The 26785-nt window shown below is 35.3% G+C and overlaps 1 protein-coding gene across 2 annotated transcripts in view; it reads left to right on the top strand.

Moving 5' to 3' along the window:
- Nucleotides 1-26785, top strand: part of LOC133656222 (rab GTPase-activating protein 1) — a 124935-nt gene that overhangs the window by 23004 nt on the left and 75146 nt on the right. For both annotated transcript variants that reach the window (XM_062057142.1, XM_062057143.1), the window contains 9 exons: nucleotides 2709-2883; nucleotides 8096-8259; nucleotides 10035-10145; nucleotides 11254-11320; nucleotides 16565-16667; nucleotides 16724-16893; nucleotides 16965-17133; nucleotides 24365-24458; nucleotides 25830-25980. In XM_062057142.1, coding sequence (XP_061913126.1) covers nucleotides 2709-2883; nucleotides 8096-8259; nucleotides 10035-10145; nucleotides 11254-11320; nucleotides 16565-16667; nucleotides 16724-16893; nucleotides 16965-17133; nucleotides 24365-24458; nucleotides 25830-25980 — 1204 coding nt within the window. The remainder of the gene's footprint in view (nucleotides 1-2708; nucleotides 2884-8095; nucleotides 8260-10034; nucleotides 10146-11253; nucleotides 11321-16564; nucleotides 16668-16723; nucleotides 16894-16964; nucleotides 17134-24364; nucleotides 24459-25829; nucleotides 25981-26785) is intronic.

Here is a 26785-nt window from a genome sequence, read left to right on the forward strand (position 1 = left end):
ATAAATATAATTAATTACTGGGTAAAGTAAGTCATGCGTTACTAAAAAAAAAACTTCAAATATCTGGCTTACACAGTTGAGACATTTCATATTGGGGAAGTGTGCCTGTTGCCAAGTGACGTGTGACGTCAGCGCCCAGACAGAGCAGCATTAGCTCACTTGTGCTTGTTAGCTTAGCAGTGGCAGTTTGTTAGTGTGTTTTTGTTGTATTTTATCTTCTATTTCTACATATTAGTGAGCATTTATTACTATTCCTAGCCCATCCTTAAAGGCCTACTGAAACCCACTACTACCGACCACGCAGTCTGATAGTTTATATATCAATGATGAAATCTTAACATTATAACACATGCCAATACGGCCGGGTTAACTTATAAAGTGACATTTTAAATTTGCCGCTAAACTTCCGGTTCGAAACGCCTCTGCGGATGACGTATGCGCGTGACGTAGACCGGGGAACACGGGTATGCCTTCCACATTGAAGCCAATACCAAAAAGCTCTGTTTTCATTTCATAATTCCACAGTATTCTGGACATCTGTGTTCGTGAATCTGTTGCAATCATGTTCATTGCATTATGGAGAAGGAAGCTGAGCAAGCAAAGAAGAAAGTTGTCGGTGCGAAATGGACGTATTTTTCGAACGTAGTCAGCAACAACAGTACACAGCCGGCGCTTCTTTGTTTACATTCCCGAAAGATGCAGTCAAGATGGAAGAACTCGGATAACAGAGACTCTAACCAGGAGGACTTTTGACTTCGATACACAGACGCCTGTAGAGAACTGGGACAACACAGACTCTTACCAGGATTACTTTGATTTGGATGACAAAGACGCAGACGTGCTACTGTGAGTATGCAGCTTTGGCTTCTAAACATTTGATCGCTTGACCGTATGTGCGCAACTTTTTTTTGCGTATGTACGTAACTTTTTTAAAATATATAAGCTTTATGAACCTTGGGTTAGGTGAACGGTCTTTTGGGCTGAGTGATTGTGTGTGTTGATCAGGTGTTTCAATTGTATTGGCGTGTTCTATGGAGCTAGGAGCTAGCATAGGAGCTAGGAGCTAGCATAACAAACACGCAGGTGTTTTTATGCAGGATTAATTTGTGGCATATTAAATATAAGCCTGGTTGTGTTGTGGCTAATAGAGTAAATATATGTCTTGTGTTTATTTACTGTTTTAGTCATTCCCAGCTGAATACCAGGTACCGTGAGTATGCAGCCTTGGCTGCTAAACATTAGATAGCTTGACCGTACGTGCGCGTCACGTACGTAACTTTTTAAAAATATATAAGCTTTATGAACCTTGGGTTAGGTGAACGGTCTTTTGGGCTGAGTGATTGTGTGTGTTGATCAGGTGTTTGAATTGTATTGGCGTGTTCTATGGAGCTAGGAGCTAGCATAGGAGCTAGCATAACAAACACGTAGGTGTTTTTATGCAGGATTAATTTGTGGCATATTAAATATAAGCCTGGTTGTGTTGTGGCTAATAGAGTATATATATGTCTTGTGTTTATTTACTGTTGTAGTCATTCCCAGCTGAATATCAGGTCACCCCCGGCTCTCACAGCATCTTCCCTATCTGAATAGCTTCAACTCCCCACTAGTCCTTCACTTGCACTTTACTCATCCACAAATCTTTCATCCTCGCTCAAATTAATGGGGAAATTGTCGCTTTCTCGGTCCGAATCTCTCTCACTTCATGCGGCCATCATTGTAAACAATAGGGAACTTTGCGTATATGTTCAACTGACTACGTCACGCTACTTCCGGTAGGGGCAAGCCTTTTTTTTATCAGATACCAAAAGTTGCAATCTTTATCGTCGTTGTTCTATACTAAATCCTTTCAGCAAAAATATGGCAATATCGCGAAATGATCAAGTATGACACATAGAATAGATCTGCTATCCCCGTTTAAATAAAAAAAAATCATTTCAGTAGGCCTTTAAGAGATTGAATGTGCTTCCATGGCTGTCATAGCTTCTGCTCCACAAAGGGGGGGTATTGTTTGGATTGCGAGTGTCCATGCACTAAATTAGTCCGATTTCTGGAACAGTTGGGCTGTAAATAAGCATTTTACAAGCCCTTAAAACACCTTCATCTGATCGCGTTTGGTTTCTGAAAAGTCGGACAAACACTAGGATTGGGTGATTGGAAACCATAACTCTCCAGGGGGTGTGTGCTCCAACTTAAGTTTCTCATAAATACATCCAAGGTGAACAACAACTAGTTTAACTACATACAAAGCTATAAACAAAAAACTAAGGTGTGTACCCACATCGTAACTTTTGTTTTACGCTACTCTGCACTTTCACACAGTGGCGTGTGAAGCTGCAATGATTCATCCATTATTTCGATGATGATGATGATTTGTATATTGTAGAGACTGAGAGATGGCTCATAGAACAATAACAAGGTGGAAAGAGAGCAAAGGGCCCAAAGAAGATGTTATCATTTAAAGCTGAAAAAGAGGGACATGGTGGTGAAATGACGTGCCAATAAAGTTCCTTGAATGTTTGCACTGTCAATGGCATCTACGTAGTATGAAATAAAGAACTTCTATCTGTGATTAATCGCCATTAACTGTGAGTTATCTAGGAACCAAATACGATTCATCTCTGATGCTCCCGTTAATGGTGGAATTGGAATCTAGCGTTGTGCCAAAACACGTCTTACGATATTCACGGGGCACGTTGTCATCCTCGCAGGCTGTTGGACCCCCACAGCAGCACAGAGATCGCCAACTACCCCATCTACAAAATCCTGTTCTGCGTGCGCGGCCACGACGGCACGGCGGAGAGCGACTGCTTCGCCTTCACCGAGAGCCACTACAACGCTGAGATCTTCAGGATCCACGTCTTCCGCTGCCAAATCCAAGAGGCGGTGAGCAGGGATGATGTGGGCTGGTTGTGTGTGTGTGTATAGTCCGGTGTTGATTGTCTAAAACCCTATTTTACCCACTATAGAGCGCACCGCTATCTAAGCCACACCCACTACATTTTTAGAAGAAAAATATGTATTTTTCTATATATTAGCCGCACCGGACTGTAAGCTGCAGATATATACGTTGTGAAGTGACTTATTCACACCGAAATATTTTCTGACATACCTTAATCGTGTCTGTAACACGGCAGTAAAACGGCTGATCAAACAAAACAGAAGTCAACGTCATGGACCCGCTAGCTTTGCAAGCTAGCTCTCCAATCAGCTCAACAGACTCAATAACTCCACGCTGACGTTTTGGTGAATTTACTGAGGAATTTGTGAAACTGAAACAATACAAAAAGAATGTTATTATAAGTTAGTAAGACTAACACAGACACTCGTAAACGTGTTAGCATAGTAGCTAATGCTACAGACATCACACATGGGACGCTTTAGTAAGTAAGAATTGGTTTAGTTATATTGTAAAATGAAGAAATGTTCCTTGAAGTGATGAATGAAGAATCTACTTGAGTAGAAACGCTATGGACCGCAAGAAACTGCAACGACACTTGTACTTCCGGTTCAAAGCTCAGTCTAAACAGGAAGGCAATGCAGTCCATGCATTGAGCCAACTCGTTTAAAAGATGGCAAACAATAACAGACTTTTAGCCGCACCGGTTAATAAGCCACAGGGTCCAAAGCGTAGGAAATAAGCATCGACTTATGGTCCAGAATTTACTGTAATTACTTGCCCTCATTAAAATCTTCAGAGAGGCCTCATCTTTTATGCTCTCTATTTTAGTCAAACTAAATCAATTTAAGATGACTACAATTTGACTAAAACTAACATTTAATTTTGTCAAAAGACTACGACTAAAACTAAATGTAAAACTTCTGTCAAAACTACCACATCAAAGTCAGTGAACATTAAAGGGAAACTGCATTTTTTTTTTTTTTTGCACATCATTCCCAAATCTTTTGTAAGACAAGAACACATATGTTTTTCTTTTTTTAATGCATTTTAACTCGTAAATAAGAGCTAACAAAAGTCAGCTCACAATGGAGACATATAAAGCGCTCTAAAAAACCTCCATCAATGTTTTACATACACACTGTAAGTATATTTGTCATGTAGTAACATTCGTAACATGTAATATATACATGATGTAAGTATATATGTCATGTAGTAACATTCATAATAACATGTCATATATACATGATGTAAGTATATATGTCATGTAGTAACATTCATAATAACATGTAATATATACATGATGTAAGTATATATGTCATGTAGTAACATTCATAATAACATGTAATATATACATGATGTAAGTATATATGTCATGTAGTAACATTCATAATAACATAATATATACATGATGTAAGTATATATATGTCATGTAGTAACATTCATAATAACATGTAATATATACATGATGTAAGTATATATGTCATGTAGTTACATTCATAATAACATGTAATATATACATGATGTAAGTATATATGTCATGTAGTAACATTCATAATAACATGTAATATATACATGATGTAAGTATATATGTCATGTAGTAACATTCATAATAACATGTAATATATACATGATGTAAGTATATATGTCATGTAACATTCATAATAACATGTAATATATACATGATGTAAGTATATATGTCATGTAGTAACATTCATAATAACATAATATATACATGATGTAAGTATATATGTCATGTAGTAACATTCATAATAACATGTAATATATTCATGATGTAAGTATATATGTCATGTAGTAACATTCATAATAACATGTAATATATACATGATGTAAGTATATATGTCATGTAGTAACATTCATAACATGTAATATATACATGATGTAAGTATATATGTCATGTAGTAACATTCATAATAACATGTAATATATACATGATGTAAGTATATATGTCATGTAGTAACATTCATACTAACATGTAATATATACATGATGTAAGTATAAATGTCATGTAGTAACATTCATAATAACATGTAATATATACATGATGTAAGTATATATGTCATGTAGTAACATTCATAATAACATGTAATATATACATGATGTAAGTATATATGTCATGTAGTAACATTCATAATAACATGTAATATATACATGATGTAAGTATATATGTCATGTATTAACATTCATAATAACATAATATATACATTGTGTAAGTATATATGTCATGTAGTAACAGGGACATTCATAATAACATGTAATATTTACATATTTTTATCATTTTAAGCATACAGCGGCGTATTAATTTCACAGATGCATCACAACGTTCACTATTCCCTTCACATGATGATCCAGAAACTACTGTTTTTGAGCCTGAATATAAGGAGGATGATCTACAAGTTTTAGAAACTAAACAGATGCAGTTTAGTCAAACACTAAGCATAATGTAGCAATATTGCTAAGTGCTAACTACAAACATAATAACACAATCACTTACTGTACAATGTCTGCTCTCACTGGGAGAAAGACTGATGGGATGTTTGTATCTTCCCCTTTACGTTGATCATAATCCTTATGAAGCGTTATAAAAAATTAAGGTTTTTCCGTGTCTTTCTGATAATCCCCGTGTCTAAGTTGGTTTATGTCCACAACCTTCTGCTATCCAGTCTTTTATCATCTAGAATGAACTTTCACCAACTCAGAGGCCATGCAGCAGCTCAATATGTCAATATAGCAGCAAAAGCTGGTTAGCTCTCTGAGATTACAGCACCACTAAAAGTAGTTCCTCTGCGTTAGCGCATATGTATGTACCGACATGTATTGTTGGTGCTTTTTGGAGTACTTCATGGGCGGAATAGTGTACTCCCATTACCTGTATTGTTAGCCACCTCTTACTTGCCGTATTTTACGACTTAGAATGCATTTAAGAAAAAGTTGTCTTACATAAGGATTGTGGATGACAGGCACAATTCCAAAAAAAAAAGTTGTAATGTGGGTTTACCAACACGCTGATATGGCTGCCAGTCCCCCAGCATGTCCCAGAGGGGCCGTGTCAGTGTGAGGGAGCTTCCCCTGGTGCAAAGGAGTTATGTCACACACTCCAGGCTGTGTTGCAGCGCTCGCATTTCCCACGCACACAAAGTAGCACCCCTCAGGAAGAAGAGGTGACAAGGAGAGGATGTGTCAGCGCGTGTGTGCTTCACAGCCTCCCCCAATTCTCCTTCAAATGTCTGCTTTATTTCTTATTTCATGTCGACTGAGTGTTCAGTGCTTGTTTGGAAAGGTTATGTCAAATTGGGATTAGGGACGCTCATTCAAATGTTGATGGCTGAACTCAGCGGTTGATTGGATAGATGTGAGAAAAACCTCAGATTTGAACCAAAAAGATTGTGTGGATGGATGTGGGAAAAACCTCACAAATAAACCAAAAAGATTGTGTAGATGGATGTGGGAAAAACCTCACAAATGAACCAAAAAGATTGTGTGGATGGATTTGGGAAAAACATCATAAATGAACCAAAAAGACTGTGTAGATGGATGTGGGAAAAACCTCACAAATGAACCAAAAAGATTGTGTGGATGGATTTGGGAAAAACCTCATAAATGAACCAAAAATATTGTGTGGATGGATGTGGGAAAAACCTCACAAGTGAACCCGAAAAAGATTGTGTGGATGGATGTGGGAAAAACCTCACATATGAACCAAAAAAATTGTGTTGATGGATGTGGGAAAAACCTCACAAATAAACCGAAATTATTGTGTGGATGGATGTGGGGAAAACCTCACAAATGAACCAAAAATATTGTGTGGATGGATGTGGGAAAACCTCACAAATGAACCAAAAAGATTGTGTGGATGGATGTGGGAAAAACCTCACAAATGAACCAAAAAGATTGATGGGATGGATTTGGGAAAAACCTCACAAATGAACCAAAAAGATTGTGTGGATGGATGTGGGAAAAACCTCACAAATGAACCAAAAAGATTGTGTGGATGGATGTGGGAAAAACCTCACAAATGAACCAATAAGATTGTGTGGATGGATGTGGGAAAAACCACACAAATGAACCAAAAAGATTGTGTGGATGGATGTGGGAAAAACCTCACAAATGAGCCAAAAATATTGTGTGGATGGATGTGGGAAAAACCTCACAAGTGAACCCCAAAAAGATTGTGTGGATGGATGTGGGAAAAACCTCACAAATGAACCAAAAAGATTGTGTGGATGGATGTGGGAAAAACCTCACAAGTGAACCCCAAAAAGATTGTGTGGATGGATGTGGGAAAAACCTCACATATGAACCAAAAAAATTGTGTGGACGGATGTGGGAAAAACCTCACAAATAAACCGAAATTATTGTGTGGATGGATGTGGGGAAAACCTCACAAATGAACCAAAAATATTGTGTGGATGGATGTGGGAAAACCTCACAAATGAACCAAAAAGATTGTGTGGATGGATGTGGGAAAAACCTCACAAATGAACCAAAAAGATTGTGTGAATGGATGTGGGAAAAACCTCACAAATGAACCAAAAATATTGTGTGGATGGATGTGGGAAAAACCTCACAAATGAACCAAAAAGATTGTGTGGATGGATTTGGGAAAAACCTCATAAATGAACCAAAAAGATTGTGTGGATGGATGTGGGAAAAACCTCACAAATGAACCAAAAATATTGTGTGGATGGATGTGGGAAAAACCTCACAAATGAACCAAAAAGATTGATAGGATGGATGTGGGAAAAACCTCACAAATGAACCAAAAATATTGTGTGGATGGATGTGGGAAAAACCTCACAAATGAACCAAAAAGATTGTGTGGACCTCACAAATGGACACTTGTTGTACTAATATTGGCCTGATATCACACAACCAAGGAAGGATTGATATCGACTGGCATGCAAATTGTGATATCATGTGCGATACAAGCAGTCTGAATGGACTGGTTAGCCCCAAGAACCGAAGCGGATGAAAGATTGACAGTCCAAGTGAGTCGGAACATTTTATGTGGAGTGCTTGACTTGGTTAAAATGCAAACAGTACAAACAAAAAGAGCAACAATAGAGATAAAATAATAGAAATAATCAAATCATAAGAAATCAGAATCTAGTAATACTGGAATGTCTTTGTCACCTCGTCATCTTCCTGTCTTCATACAGCTTTGTTTGTGCTGCACAGGTGAGCAGGATTCTGTACAGCTTCGCCACCGCCTTCCGCCGCTCAGCTAAGAAGGCGGCGCTGGCGGCGTCCCATCAGGCCGCGCCGCTGACGCCGGACAGCGACTTGTTTACCTTCACCGTCAGCCTGGAGATCAAGGAGGACGACGGCAAGGGCACCTTCAGGTACTCACGGCAGTGTGGGAAACAACAAGTGAAATGAAATAAGAAAGGGAAAAGCAGTATCAAGATTTAGGATTGAATTAGATCATATTTATTGGATCAAGGGTGTCCAAACTTTTTCCACTGAGGGCCGCACACTGAAAAATCAAAGCATTTTGATGTTTTTCATTTCCAAAACCAATATATACATAATTTTTTAAAATTTGGTCCCAGCGACCCAGAAGGATATTATTTTTAAAAATTCTTTATAAGCTTAAATTTCAGGTCTGTCAATATAACATTATTTATTTTTAAACGTTTTATGCACTTTTTGTCAAAGCCCTGTTTTAAGAAACTGACAAAACATGCAATATTTTCTCCCAACATGTCAAAGTGGGATATTTCATGTAAAATCATTGGAGCCTCAATTAGCTCAAGAGTTCATAACGTTGATTTTGATTCATTTTGATTTTTTGGAGAAATGACAGTCTTATTTACTACTTCTAATTTTGAACACTTTTATGAGTGGGGTCCTTTTGGATCCTATTTATGAAAGTGTTTCAAAATAAATCATCCATTTTTTTTTACTTTCAATGCATAAGTCTTTAGATCTATCCCTCCATTATGATTTTTATAAAAATGTTTAGTATTTGTTTACTCTTTTTTCATATGGCAACATTTATGACAACATATGCTGTATTTCAGTGGTCCCCAACCACCGGGCCGCGGCCCGGTACCGGTCCGTGGACCGATTGGTACCGGGCCACGGCCGCACAAGAAGTTAAAAAAAAATTTTTTTTTTTTTTTTTTTTAAATTAAATCAACCTAAAAAACACAATATATACATTATATATCAATATAAATCAATACAGTCTGCAGGGATACAGTCCGTAAGCACACATGATTGTATTTATTTATGACAACAACAAAAAAATAATAATAATAATTGTATTTATTTTTTTTTTACTACCCCTCCCCCCCCCGGTCCGTGGGACAAATTTTCAAGCATTGACCGGTCCGCAAGTACAAAAAGGTTGGGGACCACTGCTGTATTTGATGTGACGTCATTAAAGCCTTGAATAGGTCAATCCTTCATAAAAATGTTGATTTTGATTCATTATTATTTTTTGAGGTATGACAGGTTAAAAATAATATTTTAAACACTTTTGGATCTCACTCATAAAAGTGTGTAGAAATAATTGATATATTGTTTCGAACATTTCAACGCTTAAGTCTTTAGGTCAGCTTGAAATCTAGCCGCCATTTTAATTTTTAACTTTTTTTTTTGTTTTATATAGCACAAAGCAAAATGTATGACAAAATATGCAATATTTTCCCCCCAAATATTTGAAAGTGTAATTATTAGTAAATAAATAAAGTGTAAATATTTGATGTGAAGTAATTGAAGGTCAATAATTCATAACAATATAGATTTTGATTCATTATTATTTTTGAGCAATGCTAGTTTTAAAGAGTCAACATTGCAACTTGTTCTTGTTACATTTCACCTGTTTGCTCTTTTATTACACTTTTTAAGAGTATTTTTTTAGAATGTGGCGCTAATGGCCACAGTTTGGACGCCCCTGGCTTGGAGGATTCTCTACTTTATGGTCTTCAAATGTGTTGAATATTGCATTTGTCATTCATTACGTCTCGTCTTGTGTAGTTCAGTGGAGGAAAGTCTTCCATTTCCCATGAAAATGGAGCGTGATTGTGTTAACATCTCCTTCGTCTGCACGCTGCACGCCATGTTGCTTTTGTGGTTTCACTTGTGATGGATGTCCTTCTCCTCCTACCAGCGCTGTGGCCAAGGACAAGGACAAGCAGAGCTTCAAGCTGCGTGCAGGCATGGGCAAGAAAATAGTCATTTATGTGCAGCAGACGTCCAACAAGGAGCTGGCCATCGAGAGGTATTGACCATAACAAACACTCCTGCTAGCCTGTTAGCTTGCTCACGGGTACAAGCGGCCCAAAGGAGTTTCCTCCGTCGGGTGGCGGGGCTCTCCCTTAGAGATAGGGTGAGAAGATCTGTCACTCGGGAGGAGATCAAAGTCAAGCCGATGCTCCTCCACATGGAGGGGAGGCCCTAAACACCTCCCTAGGTCTGACCCAGGACACGTTGGGAAGACTATGTCTCCCGGCTGGCCTGGGATCCCCCGGGAGGAGCTGGACAAAGTGACTGGGGAGAGGGAAGTCTGGGCTTCTCTGCTTAGGCTGCTGCCCCCGCGATCCCACCTTGGATAAGCGGAAGAAATTGGATGGATGGATGATTTTTCTTCTTCATTTTCTTGTTTTTGTAGTTCTTCTCATTCTTTCTCCTGTTCATGTTCCTATTCTGGTTTCTGTTCCTCTTATTGTTTTTGTTCTGCTTCTTATTCCTTCTCTAATTCCTGTCATTCTTCTTTTTCCTTCACCTTTTTCCCCTTTTTTTCCCCCTTGTTCTCCTTTTCCCTGTTCTCCTAATTTCTTCTTGTTTTTCTCTTACTTTTTCTTCTTCTTTTCTTCATAATTTTTCCTTATTCTTCTTTCTATTCCTATTCTCATTCCAATTCTTTTTGTGGTCATTATTTTGTTGTAATAGTTTGTTTTTCTTTCTTTCAGAATAGAATATATCTTTATTGTCATTGTACAACGAAATTGCAAGCAAACTAATTTAGTGCAAATGCATAATAACACGTAAGAACATGGTACTCAGAAAAATAGATAAAAATAGATAAAATAGCGAGCACACAGCTCACATGCACAGTCATTCTTTTTTATGCCTTGTGCTCAGCGACACTATTGCTCTCGGGTAAAAGTGTTCTTAAATCTGTTTGTCTGGCATTTTATCGTCCTGTATCTCCTGCCCGAGGGCAGCAGTTCAAAAAGTTTATATCCAGGGTGAGATGTTATGTCCCTTATGATGTTTTGGGCCTTTTTGAGGCACCTGGCACTGTACACTTCATCTAGGGAGGGGAGAGAGATTGCTGTTGTTATTATGGTATTTACCTTGTAATAATATTTAGTTTCACTCTGCAGGTGTTTTGGTCTTCTGCTGAGCCCTGGCAAGAATGTCAAGAACAGCGACATGCATCTTCTGGACCTGGTGGGTGAACTTTTATACCCTGGCCCCTTAAAGTGTCATCCCATTTGTTGAAAGGGTATCTTCTGTCTGGAAATGACACCGTAAAGTGCAAACAGAAACGTAAAGGATATAATAATAATAATAATAATAATAATAATAATAATAATAATAGATTTTATTTGTAAAAACACTTTACATTGAACAAACAACCTCAAAGTGCTCATTTAAAAAACAACAAGGCTAGAACCACAAATAGCTGCCCCCAACAAGTCAAATAAATAGTAAAAAAATAAAAACTAGAACAGCCTAATAGCTAGAACTAGCACACATGTATCTAAAAAAGAAGGCCTTTTAAGCCTTTTTTAGAAGCATCCACAGTCTGTGGTGCCCTGGGAGAGCGTTCCACAGACTGGGAGCGGCGGAGCAGAAAGCCCGGTCGCCCATAGTTCGGAGCTTTGTCCTCGGAGGTTGGAGGTTATGTGGAGGATTTGGGGGTGAGCAGTTCTTTGAGGTAGAGGGGGGCATTTCCATGGAGGCACTGGTGAGTTAGTAATATTAGTCTGTGAGTCTTCAGGTCTTTGTCATCTCAGTCCATCACAACTGGACTCTTTGCTTTGTCTCAAGACATTTTGCCTCTCACCCGAGTCGTGGGCTTCATCACTTCATGATCATAGACTTAGATTGGTCAGACTAGATCTGACTAATATGTATATATAAAGACACATATATACAGCCCATACATATGAGTATATATAAACACACATATATGGCCTATACATATGTATATATAAACACACATATATAGCCTATACATATGTATATATAAACACACATATATAGCCCATACATATGTGTATATATAAACACACATATATAGCCTATACATATGTGTATATATAAACACACATATATAGCCTATACATATGTACTGTATATATAAACACACATATATAGCCTATACATATGTACGGTATATATAAACACACATATATACAGCCTATACATATGTATATATAAACACACATATATACAGCCTATAAATATATATATATAAACACACATATATATGTATATATAAACACACATATATAGCCCATACATATGTATATATAAACACACATATATACAGCCTATACATATTTATATATAAACACACATATATAGCCTATACATATGTATATATAAACACACATATATAGCCTATACATATGTATATACAAACACACATATATAGCCTATACATATGTATATATAAACACACATATATACAGCCTATACATATGTATATATAAACACACATATATGTATATATAAACACACATATATAGCCTATACATATGTATATATAAACACACATATATACAGCCTATACATATGTATATATAAACACACATATATAGCCTATACATATGTATATATAAACACACATATATAGCCTATACATATGTATATATAAACACACATATATACAGCCTATACATATGTATACATAAACACACATATATAGCCTATACATATGTATATATAAACACACATATATACAGCCTATACATATGTATATATAAACACACATATATAGCCTATACATATGTATATATAAACACACATATATAGCCTATACATATGTATATATAAACACACATATATACAGCCTATACATATGTATATATAAACACATATATGTATATATAAACACACATATATAGCCTATACATATGTATATATAAACACACATATATACAGCCTATACATATTTATATATAAACACACATATATAGCCTATACATATGTATATATAAACACACATATATACAGCCTATACATATGTATATATAAACACACATATATAGCCTATACATATGTATATATAAACACACATATATAGCCTATACATATGTATATATAAACACACATATATACAGCCTATACATATGTATATATAAACACACATATATAGCCTATACATATGTATATATAAACACACATATATACAGCCTATACATATGTATATATAAACACACATATATAGCCTATACATATGTATATATAAACACACATATATAGCCTATACATATGTATATATAAACACACATATATACAGCCTATACATATGTATATATAAACACACATATAGCCTATACATATGTATATACAAACACACATATATAGCCTATACATATGTATATATAAACACACATATATATGTATATATTGACGGATGCATATATCCACATCTATCCATAATTAAGAGTTACTTCTTTCTATATTTCTATAGTCATATTTTAAATAGCTAATGTGCCATCTTGTACTCTTTTCATTGTTTTGATCGTCTCATGACAAAGTGCTTGCACTGTGGATGGCCTTGAAGTAGGAGGCAGAGAAGAGGAGTCCTCCCTGCTTTCCTTCTCGAGCCGACTTGAGATAACGGACACAATGGGCATCTGTGCGGCCGTGAGGGCGGGGGGGGATATTGAAGAGGAGAGTGCATTCCGGGATGTTGTCAGATCAACTTGGGCTATGCATTTGTATGTGTTGTTCGAGGCTGGTCTCTATTCTCAAATATTTGAAAATAAATTACAAAATACCTATCCTGTGCTTGGTGGTACATTTGAGTTCAGTTTATATGTCATCTAAGGAACTAACCAGCGTTTTACATCCCACTTGGAGGAACATCTGGTCAAACGCAACAATTTAAACACACATATATAGCATATACATATGTATATATAAACACACATATATAGCCTATACATATGTATATATAAACACACATATATAGCCTATACATATGTATATATAAACACACATATATAGCCTATACATATGTATATATAAACACACATATATACAGCCTATACATATGTATATATAAACACACATATATAGCCTAGACATATGTATATATAAACACACATATATAGCCTATACATATGTATATATAAACACACATATATATGTATATATAAACACACATATATAGCATATACATATGTATATATAAACACACATATATAGCCTATACATATGTATATATAAACACACATATATAGCCTATACATATGTATATATAAACACACATATATATGTATATATAAACACACATATATAGCCTATACATACGTATATATAAACACACATATATACAGCCTATACATATGTATATATAAACACACATATATAGCCTATACATATGTATATATAAACACACATATATATGTATATATAAACACACATATATAGCATATACATATATATATATAAACACACATATATAGCCTATACGTATGTATATATAAACACACATATATACAGCCTATACATATGTATATACAGGTATAAACACACATATATAGCCTATACATATGTATATATAAACACACATATATACAGCCTATACATATGTATATATAAACACACATATATATGTATATATAAACACACATATATAGCATATACATATGTATATATAAACACACGTGTATGTATATATAAACACACATATATAGCCTATACATATGTATATATAAACACACATATATATGTATATTTAACCACACATATACATATGATATTGATATAATGGATATGTAATGAATATAATGTAAAGTATGTTGAAGTTGGACTCCTACTTGTTTACTTGCGTGACGACCTCTTGTAAGTTCTGTAGACGATCAGACTGTCAAGTAGATAAAATGTGCCAAACACAGATGTGTTTTTTCCCATCATGCATTGCAGGGGATTTAAATGGGTGCAATTTTGAATGTTGTGTTGTGCTTGGACATGTTTTTATAGTATCCACAAAGTTCAGTGAGGAGGTTGTGTTATGTGTGACCACATGTTTATTTACTTTATTTGCATTGTTTGGATTGGGTCATATTTAAAAATGCTGTGCTGTTTTTATTCTTCGTCTTCTTCTTCTTCTTCTTCTTTTTTTCTTCTTCTTCTTCTTATATTTATTCTTCTTATCTTTCTTCTTGTTATTCTTCTTGTTCTTCACCTTCTTGTTCTTCCTCTTTTTCTTCCTCTTGTTCTTCTTCCTGTTCTTTTTTTCTTCTTCTTGTTCTTTTTCTTGTTCTTGAGTGGCAAAGGTTGTTTGGATTGGGTAATATATAAAATGATGTGCTGTTTTTCTTCTTTTTCTTCTTCTTCTGCTTCTTCTTCTTATATTTATTCTTCTTATCTTTCTTGTTATTCTTGTTATTCTTGTTCTTGTTCTTCTTCTTCCTGTTCTTCTTCTTCTTCTTCTACTTCTTCTTCTTGTTCTTGAGTGGCAAAGGTTGTTTGGATTGGGTCATATGTAAAATGCTGTGCTGTTTTACTTCTTAGTATTCTTATTATTATTATTGTTGTTCTTTTTATCTTTCTTATTCTTCTTGTTCTTCTTCCTCTTCCTCTTGTTCTTCTTCATCTTCTTCTTCTTCTTCTTCTTCTCCGTCTTGTTCTTGTTCTTTTCCTTCCTCTTCTCCTTCTTCTTTTTGTTCTTGTCTTCTTTTTCCTTTTCTTCTTCTTCTTCTTCCTTTTTTCTTCCTGTTCTTCTTTTTCTTCTTCCTGTTCTTCTTCTTCTTCATGAGTGGCAAGGTTGTTTGGATTGGGTCATATATAAAAATGCTGTGCTGTTTTTCTTCTTCTTCTTCTTTTTCTTTTTCTTCTCCTTCTCCTTCTCCTTCTTGTTTTTGTTTTTGTTTTTCCTCTTCTCTTTCTCCTTCTTCTTCTTGTTCTTGTTCTTCCTCTTCTTCTTCTTCTTCTTTTTCTTTTTTTTCTCCTTCTTGTTTTTGTTTTTGTTTTCCCTCTTCCTCTTCTCCTTCTTCTTCTTGTTCTTGTTCTTCATCTTCCTCTTCTTCTTCTTTTTCTTCTCCTTGTTGTTCTTGTTTTTGTTTTTCTCCTTCTCCTTCTCCTTCTCGTTCGTGTTCTTCTTTGTCCTGATCTTCTTCTTCTTCCTGTTTTTGTTCCTGTTCTTCTTTTTCTTCTTCCTGTTCTACTTCTTCTTCTTCTTCTTCATGAGTGGCGGAGGTTGTTTGGATTGGGCCATGTATAAAAATGCAGTGCTGTGCACACTTCCAAGTGCAATTGATGGTCATTAAGCTGCATTACTGGAGTCATGCAAAAGTGTGAGGAAGTATTCTCTCCAAGATGTAAAAGAAGGAGAGTGGAGCCACAGTTTGGGCCCCCCTGGCTTGGAGTTGTTTGTGTGGCTCATTTCCTCCATTGTGTGTGTGTGTGTGTGTGTGTGTGTGTGTGTGTGTGTGTGTGTGTGTGCTCCTTTAGGAGTCCATGGGAAAGAGCTCAGACGGGAAGTCTTACATCATCACGGGAAGTTGGAACCCCAGCACACCTCAGTTCCAGGCTGTCAACGAGGAGACGCCCAAAGGTAGACTCCAGTATTGTCTTGCAGAACTCTTGAGTCCCAATGAAATGTTCCTGCAGATAAATTCATGTTCATGACCACGGCCGTGGACCTGGTCATCACCGAGGTGGAGGAGCCGGTGCGTTTCCTCCTGGAGACCCGGGTCAGGGTCTGCTCCCCCAACGACCGCCTCTTCTGGCCCTTCGGCAAGCGGAGCCACACCGAGACCTTCTACCTGAAACTGCGGCAGGTGCGTGGAGCGGGGAAGGAAGCCACCGCGCCGAGCCCAAGTCCTGATGCTTTTCTCCTGAACAACCCCAGATGGAACGCAAGGAGCGCAAAAGTCCCTCCTCGGACACGCTGTACGAGGTGCTGAGTTTGGAGAGCGAGACGGAGCGAGAGAAACGTAAGACCACAGCCAGTCCCGGCGTCCTTCCTGGTGGGCCCGATTCTGTGGTTCCTTCTCCGCCCGAGGATGACGAAGAGGAAGGTAACACTTCCGCAAACAAACAAAGACAGGAATGTTCCCCGCTTTCTCATGCACTCCCAATCATCACATGTACTTGTAGTGTGATGAAAACCTCAATCCAAACAACGCCCTGCTCAGCAATACATAATCTCTTCAAAAACACACAAATATTATCAGGTTTGTTCTTTATTAAATTATTTTAGGAAAAAATGTTAGATTTATAAAATAGTATCTCATATTGTAAAAATATGTAATAAATTACAGTAATAATTATAGAATTGCTTTCTATTGGAGTCAACTTGTCATGCAATGAAAACAAGCTTATGTTGGCAACTCATTTTTTAACACATTCTACAAATACTATTTATAAAATAAATACATAAAAAGGTGTAATAAAAGAGCTAACAGGTGAAATGTAATGAGACTGACTCTAATAACACAAAGCTGCCATTTTTTCCCCTTTAAAACTGTCATTGCTCAAAAATAATAATGAAATAAAATCATTGTTGTTATGAATTATTGACCTATTAAAGACTCCAATGACTTCACATCAAAATTTCCACTTTGAAATATGTTTTGTGGAAAATATTGTATATTGTGTTTTTTACATTAAAAAAAACGATGTTTTATTCGACAAAAAGGGCATTAAAAAAACAAAAAAGAGGTAAAAAAAAGTAATAAAAGCGTATAATCTGCAGAAAGATCTGAAGTTGATCTGGAGATTTAAGCATTGAAAGTAAACTTTTTTTAATTGGGGCCCTTTTTGTCCCCAAGAATTGTAATGGGATTTTTTTTAATTGTAATTTCTCCAAAAATAATAATGAATCAAAATCAGTGTAGTTTTGAACTGTTGACTTGTTCAAGACTTCACATCAAATATTCCACTTTGAAATATTTTTGTGGAAAGTATTGCATATTTTGTATTTTACATTAAAAAAAAAAGTTTTATTTGACAAAAAGGGCATAAAACAAACAAAAATACATTTAAAAGACAGTAATAAAAACGTATAATTGACGGAAATATCTGAAGCTCATCTGGAGATTTAAGCATTGAAACAAAACAATATGTATAACTTATTTTAAACAACTTTTTACGCGGGGCCCTTTTTGTCCCCAAGAATTTTAATGGGATATTTTTCTAATTGTCATTTCTCCAAAAATAATCAAAATGAATGTTGTTATGAATTACTGACCAATTCAAGGCTCCAATTAAGATCAAATATTGCACTTTGAAATATTTTTGAGGGGAAATATTGCATATTTTGGCATATTTTATGTGTTTGCCATTAAAAAACTAAGATTTCTTTGACAAAAAGAGCATAAAAAAATGACAAAAAATGTAAAACACTTATCAATTTAAGTATTGAAAGTAGGGATGTCCGATAATGGCTTTTTGCCGATATTCCGATATTGTCCAACTCTTTAATTACCGATACCGATATCAACCGATACCGATATCAACCGATATATGCAGTCGTGGAATTAACACATTATTATGCCTAATTTGGACAACCAGGTATGGTGAAGATAAGGTACTTTTTAAAAAAATTAGTAAAATAAGATAAATAAATTAAAAACAATTTCTTGAATAAAAAAGAAAGAACAACAATATAAAAACAGTTACATAGAAACTAGTAATGAATGAAAATTTGTAAAATTAACTGTTAAAGGTTAGTACTACTAGTGGACCAGCAGCACGCACAATCATGTGCGCTTACGGACTGTATCCCTTGCAGACTGTATTGATATATATTGATATATAATGTAGGAACCAGAATATTAATAACAGAAAGAAACAACCTTTTTGTGTGAATGAGTGAGGGAGGGAGGTTTTTTGGGTTGGTGCACTAATTATAAGTGTATCTTGTGTTTTTTATGTTGATTTAATAAAAAAAACAAAAAAAACAGATACGATAATAAAAAAAACGATACCGATAATTTACGATATTACATTTTAACGCATATATCGGCCGATAATATCGGCAGGCCGATATTATCGGACATCTCTGATTGAAAGTTAAAAAAAACATGGGAACTCAATACTTTTTTTACTTGCTAAAAATGTGCACAACTGCCTTAATCTTGGATCTTTACTCAAAAGTGTTTACTTAATTACTTGAGTGTATTTTGAATGCAGTTTTATTTTATTTATCCACATGTCACAGTTTTTGGGGGGGTTTTCAGAGTATTTACACAAAATCAATACAAAGATTATTTTTCACACTTTTATGAGTGGGGCCCTTTTGGATCCATAAGAATTTTAGTGGGATAAAATACCTTCTCTTGGAAAATGTTGCATAGTTTGTGTTTTTTCGATTAAAAAGGGGCATGAAACAGATCATGTAAATATTAATAAAATAAAGATAATAATTAAAACAACTTTATTTCGACAGAAGTTGTTTAAAAGATTTGAGTGTTGACTAAAAAACATATGCAACATCGCCAGGACACCCCTGGGGGAGGTATTGATATAGACTTGTTGTTGGCACGAGGTCTGCTTGGACGTCACACACCGTCAGAGGACTTCTTGTCCTCTCCTCTCGCCTGGCCTCGCAGGAAAAAGTGGTCTTGCGAGCGTCGTTACGTCCACCGGGGGGTCGGCCTGCTGGTTAGCTCTTAACCCAGGGGTCTGCAACCCAAAATGTTGAAAGAGCCATATTGGACCCAAAATACAACAAAAAAAATCTGTCTGGAGCCGCCAAAAATGAAAAGCCTTATATAAGTCTTATAATGATGATGTAAGTGTCTGTATTAGCCTACTATCAAAATGACTTTCAAAGTCTATATAAGTGTTATAATGATGATGTAAGTGTCTATATTAGCCTACTATCAAAATGACTTTAAAAATCTTATATAAGTCTTATAATGAAGATGTAAGTCTCCATCTTAGCCTACTATCAAAATGACTTAAAAAGTCTTATATAAGTGTTATAATGAAGATGTAAGTGTGTATATTAGCCTACTATCAAAATGATGTTAAAAGCCTTATATAAGAGTTGTAATGAAGATGTGTCTATATTAGCTATAGTAGCCTACTATCAAAATTACTTTAAAAGTCTTATATAAGTGTTATAATGATGATGTAAGTGTCTATATTAGCTATATTAGCCTACTATCAAAATGACTTTAAAAGTATTATATAAGTGTTATAATGACGATGTAAGTCTCTATATTAGCCTACTATCAAAATGACTTTAAAAATCTTATATAAGTCTTATAATGAAGATGTAAGTCTCCATATTAGCCTACTATCAAAATGACTTTAAAAATCTTATATAAGTCTTATAATGAAGATGTAAGTCTCTATATTAGCCTACTATCAAAATGACTTTAAAAATCTTATATAAGTCTTATAATGAAGATGTAAGTCTCCATATTAGCCTACTATCGAAATGACTTTAAAAATCTTATATAAGTCTTATAATGAAGATGTAAGTCTCCATATTAGCCTACTATCAAAATGACTTTAAAAATCTTATATAAGTCTTATAATGAAGATGTAAGTCTCTATATTAGCCTACTATCAAAATGACTTTAAAAATCTTATATAAGTCTTATAATGAAGATGTAAGTCTCCATATTAGCCTACTGTCAAAATGACTTAAAAAGTCTTTTATAAGTGTTATAATGAAGATGTAAGTGTGTATATTAGCCTACTATCAAAATGACTTTAAAAATCTTATATAAGTCTTATAATGAAGATGTAAGTGTGTATATTAGCCTACTATCAAAATGACTTAAAAAGTCTTATATAAGTGTTATAATGAAGATGTAAGTGTGTATATTAGCCTACTATCAAAATGACTTTAAAGGCCTACTGAAATGAATTTTTTTTATTTAAACGGGGATAGCAGATCTATTCTATGTGTCATACTTGATCATTTCGCGATATTGCCATATTTTTGCTGAAAGGATTTAGTATAGAACAACGACGATAAAGATTGCAACTTTTGGTATCTGATAAAAAAAAAGGCTTGCACCTACCGGAAGTAGCGTGACGTAGTCAGTTGAACATATACGCAAAGTTCCCTATTGTTTACAATGATGGCCGCATGAAGTGAGAGAGATTCGGACCGAGAAAGCGACAATTTCCCCATTAATTTGAGCGAGGATGAAAGATTTGTGGATGAGTAAAGTGCAAGTGAAGGACTAGTGGGGAGTTGAAGCTATTCAGATAGGGAAGATGCTGTGAGAGCCGGGGGTGACCTGATATTCAGCTGGGAATGACTACAACAGTAAATAAACACAAGACATATATATACTCTATTAGCCACAACACAACCAGGCTTATATTTAATATGCCACAAATTAATCCTGCATAAAAACACCTGCGTGTTTGTTATGCTAGCTCCTAGCTCCTCTGCTAGCTCCTAGCTCCATAGAACACGCCAATACAATTCAAACACCTGATCAACACACACAATCACTCAGCCCAAAAGACCGTTTACCTAACCCAAGGTTCATAAAGCTTATATATTTTTAAAAAGTTACGTACGTGACGCGCACATACGGTCAAGTTATCGAATGTTTAGCAGCCAAGGCTGCATACTCACGGTACCTGATATTCAGCTGGGAATGACTACAACAGTAAATAAACACAAGACATATATATACTCTATTAGCCACAACACAACCAGGCTTATATTTAATATGCCACAAATTAATCCTGCATAATAACACCTGCGTGTTTGTTATGCTAGCTCCTAGCTCCTCTGCTAGCTCCTAGCTCCATAGAACACGCCAATACAATTCAAACACCTGATCAACACACACAATCACTCAGCCCAAAAGACCGTTCACCTAACCCAAGGTTCATAAAGCTTATATATTTTTAAAAAGTTACGTACGTGACGCGCACGTACGGTACGGTACGTGTTATGCTAGCTCCTAGCTCCTCTGCTAGCTCCTAGCTCCATAGAACACGCCAATACAATTCAAACACATGATCAACACACACAATCACTCAGCCCAAAAGACCGTTCACCTAACCCAAGGTTCATAAAGCTTATATATTTTAAAAAAGTTACGTACATACGCAAAAAAAAGCCAAAGCTGCATACTCACAGTAGCACGTCTGCGTCTTTGTCATCCAAATCAAAGTAATCCTGGTAAGAGTCTGTGTTGTCCCAGTTCTCTACAGGCGCCTGTGTATCCAAATCAAAAGTCCTCCTGGTTAGAGTCTCTGTTATCCGAGTTCTTCTATCTTGACTGCATCTTTCGGGAATGTAAACAAAGAAGCGCCGGCTGTGTACTGTTATGGCTGACTACGTTCGAAAAATACGTCCATTTCGCACCGACAACTTTCTTCTTTGCTTGCTTGGCTTCCTTCTCCATAATGCAATGAACATGATTGAAACAGATTCACGAACACAGATGTCCAGAATACTGTGGAATTATGAAATGAAAACAGAGCTTTTTCGTATCGGCTTCAATGTGGAAGGCATACCCGTGTTCGCCGGGCTACGTCACACGCATACGTCATCCTCAGAGGCGTTTCGAACCGGAAGTTTAGCGGCAAATTTAAAATGTCACTTTATAAGTTAACCCGGCCGTATTGGCATGTGTTATAATGTTAAGATTTCATCATTGATATATAAACTATCAGACTGCGTGGTCGGTAGTAGTGGGTTTCAGTAGGCCTTTAAAAGCCTTATATAAGAGTTGTAATGAAGATGTAAGTGTCTATATTAGCTATAGTAGCCTACTATCAAAATGACTTTAAAAGTCTTATATAAGTTTTATAATGATGATGTAAGTGTCTATATTAGCTATAGTAGCCTACTATCAAAATGACTTTAAAAGTCTTATATAAGTGTTATAATGATGATGTAAGTGTCTATATTAGCTATATTAGCCTACTATCAAAATGACTTTAAAAATCTTATATAAGTCTTATAATGAAGATGTAAGTCTCTATATTAGCCTACTATCAAAATGACTTTAAAAATCTTATATAAATCTTATAATGAAGATGTAAGTCTCCATATTAGCCTACTATCAAAATGACTTAAAAAGTCTTATATAAGTGTTATAATGAAGATGTAAGTGTGTATATTAGCCTACTATCAAAATGACTTTAAAAGCCTTATATAAGAGTTGTAATGAAGATGTAAGTGTCTATATTAGCTATAGTAGCCTACTATCAAAATGACTTTAAAAGTCTTATATAAGTGTTATAATGATGATGTAAGTGTCTATATTAGCTATATTAGCCTACTATCAAAATGACTTTAAAAGTCTTATATAAGTGTTATAATGAAGATGTAAGTCTCTATATTAGCCTACTATCAAAATGACTTTAAAAATCTTATATAAGTCTTATAATGAAGATGTAAGTCTCCATATTAGCCTACTATCAAAATGACTTTAAAAATCTTATATAAGTCTTATAATGAAGATGTAAGTCTCTATATTAGCCTACTATCAAAATGACTTTAAAAATATTTTATAAGTCTTATAATGAAGATATAAGTCTCTATATTAGCCTACTATCAAAATGACTTTAAAAATCTTATATAAGTCTTATAATGAAGATGTAAGTCTCCATATTAGCCTACTATCAAAATGACTTAAAAAGTCTTATATAAGTGTTATAATGAAGATGTAAGTGTGTATATTAGCCTACTATCAAAATGACTTTAAAAGCCTTATATAAGAGTTGTAATGAAGATGTAAGTGTGCATGTTAATAAAACATGTGTACATGTATGTCACGGTATGAACCCCTGTGATATCAACATTGTGTACATGACAAGTTAAAGGTCTTCACATTGCTACATGACCTTCTCTATTCATTAATCAAACGTAATATTCTGCCTGCTAATCATTCTGTAATGGAGGACTCCACCAGAACTTTCAGCCAGCCAGAAAAAAGTGGTACCGTTGTACCGAATGGTAGCCATCCATAGCGGATATACAGTAGCAATACTCAGCTTTTTCTAACCATCTCACCTGTCACACAAGTTTAATAACAAAAGAATGCCTGGGAGGTGAGTCTTTTCACAAATGGTGTGTGTTCCCATTACTATACCTGGAATGATAGCCAATTACATCATACATCACATTCACATTCCCGTTGGCCGGGAATCGAACTCATGCTCGGTGTTGCGAAAGGCTTTCGTTTGAATCCAGCAGACGGGGGGTGACCAATATGAAACAGTATCAGTGCAGTGTCAATACAGCTGGTGGGTGTGCCGCGTGCTCACGATGATGATTGCACAGTGCGTGTAAATACATGACTTGTGTTTTCTCAGATAACGACGAACCACTGCTGAGCGGTTCTGGTGACGTCTCCAAAGAGTGTGCAGAGAAGATCCTGGAGACCTGGGGAGATCTGTTGACCAAGTGGTACACCTCTTTTACTAAACCTCTTCTAAAACTCACTTTCATACATCAGCAGCTCACATTCATACTAAATCATATTATATATATATATATATATATATATATATATATATATATATATATATATATATATATATATATATATATATATATATATATATATATATATATATATATATATATATATATCCCTGGGAGGTGAGGAGAGCAGTGGGCAGCAGCGGTGGCCGCGCCCGGTAATCATTTTTGGTGATTTAACCCCCAATTCCAACCTTTGATGCTGAGTGCCAAGCAGGGAGGTAATGGCTCCCATTTTTATAGTCTGTATGTATGTGTATGTATGTGTGTATATATATATACATGTATATCTGTATGTATATATGTATATATATATATATATATATATATATATATATATATATATATATATATATATATATATATATATATATATATATATATATATATATATATATATATATACATATATGTATATTTGTATGTATATATATATATATATAAATTTTTTATACATATATATATGTATATATATATACATATATACATACAGATATACATGTATATATATATACATATACATTTTTTATACATATATATATGTATGTATATATATACATATATACATACAGATATACATGTATATATATACATACAAATATACATGTGTATATATATACACACACATATATATATACATATATACTTTTTTTTTTACATATATACGCATATATTGTCTATATATACATGTGTATATATATATATATATATATATATATATATATATATATATATATATATATATATATATATATATATATACACACACATACTGTATATATATATACCGTATATATATATATTGTTATTATTATTATTATTTTTTTATTTTTATTTTATTTGCAATACTTTTTTTACACGTTGTTTTTCGCACTGAAGGCTTTATAAATTTTTAATCCATCAGCTCCCAAACATTCGGGCTGTAAACATTTGGGCACCGCACCATTCCATTCTTGAGGAAACAGTTCGATTCAGAATCGAATCTCGATTCAAAATTTTGATTTTTTAATAACATTGTATGCCACATATATATTCAAATGTACGTTGTATTGATTTTGTTTAAATACCCTGAAAAAAAACCCCAAAAAACTGTGACATGTGGATAAATGAAATAAAACTGCATTAAAAATACACTCAAGTAATTAAGTAAACATTTTTGAGTAAAGATCCAAGATTAAGGCAGTTGTGCACATTTTTCTTCAAGTAGAAAAGTATTGAGTTGTCTTGATGACCAGCAGCAGTTGTCCCCACTGACCCTGACCCTGACACTGACCCTGAGCCACACCTCCCTTGCAGGCACCTCAACCTGTCCGTGCGCCCCAGGCAGCTTCCTGCCCTGGTGCGCAGTGGCATACCCGAGGCGCTCCGCGGGGAGGTGTGGCAGCTTCTCGCCGGCTGCCACAACAACGACCACCAAGTGGAGGAGTACCGCACGCTCATCACCAAGGTAAGCAACATGCAGTGTTGACACCATCATACACCTCAATGTCATCTTGTGGAAAACCTTTTCATAAATGACAAGAGGAATAGAAATAGTGGCCTTTTTGCTCCTATGGAAGGGACACAGTCTGACCAGGAAGCAGCAGGCCTTTCAATTGACCAATCAGAGAAGAGGCTGTGTATTCAAGTCCCGCCCCTAAGTGCCAAAAAAAGATCTGAGGTTGTTTGAGAAATTTAAATGTTGAAAGAAAAAAAAAAAAAGACTTATTCAACACTTTTGTGAGTGGGTCCCTGAGAAGTTACTTTTGTGAGTGGGTCCCTGAGAAGTTACTTTTGTGAGTGTTTCCCTGAGAAGTTACTTTTGTGAGTGGATCCCTGAGAAGTTACTTTTGTGAGTGGGTCCCTGAGAAGTTACTTTTGTGAGTGTTTCCCTGAGAAGTTACTTTTGTGAGTGGATCCCTGAGAAGTTACTTTTGTGAGTGGGTCCCTGAGAAGTTACTTTTGTGAGTGTTTCCCTGAGAAGTTACTTTTGTGAGTGGATCCCTGAGAAGTTACTTTTGTGAGTGGGTCCCTGAGAAGTTACTTTAGTGAGTGGGTCCCTGAGAAGTTACTTTTGTGAGTGGGTCCCTGAGAAGTTACTTTTGTGAGTGTTTCCCTGAGAAGTTACTTTTGTGAGTGGGTCCCTGAGAAGTCACTTTTGTGAGTGGGTCCTTGAGAAGTTACTTTAGTGAGTGGGTCCCTGAGAAGTTACTTTTGTGAGTGGGTCCCTGAGAAGTTACTTTTGTGTGTGGGTCCCTGAGAAGTTACTTTTG

This window comes from Entelurus aequoreus, linkage group LG08, assembly GCF_033978785.1.
Source record: "Entelurus aequoreus isolate RoL-2023_Sb linkage group LG08, RoL_Eaeq_v1.1, whole genome shotgun sequence".
Taxonomy (NCBI): domain Eukaryota; kingdom Metazoa; phylum Chordata; class Actinopteri; order Syngnathiformes; family Syngnathidae; genus Entelurus; species Entelurus aequoreus.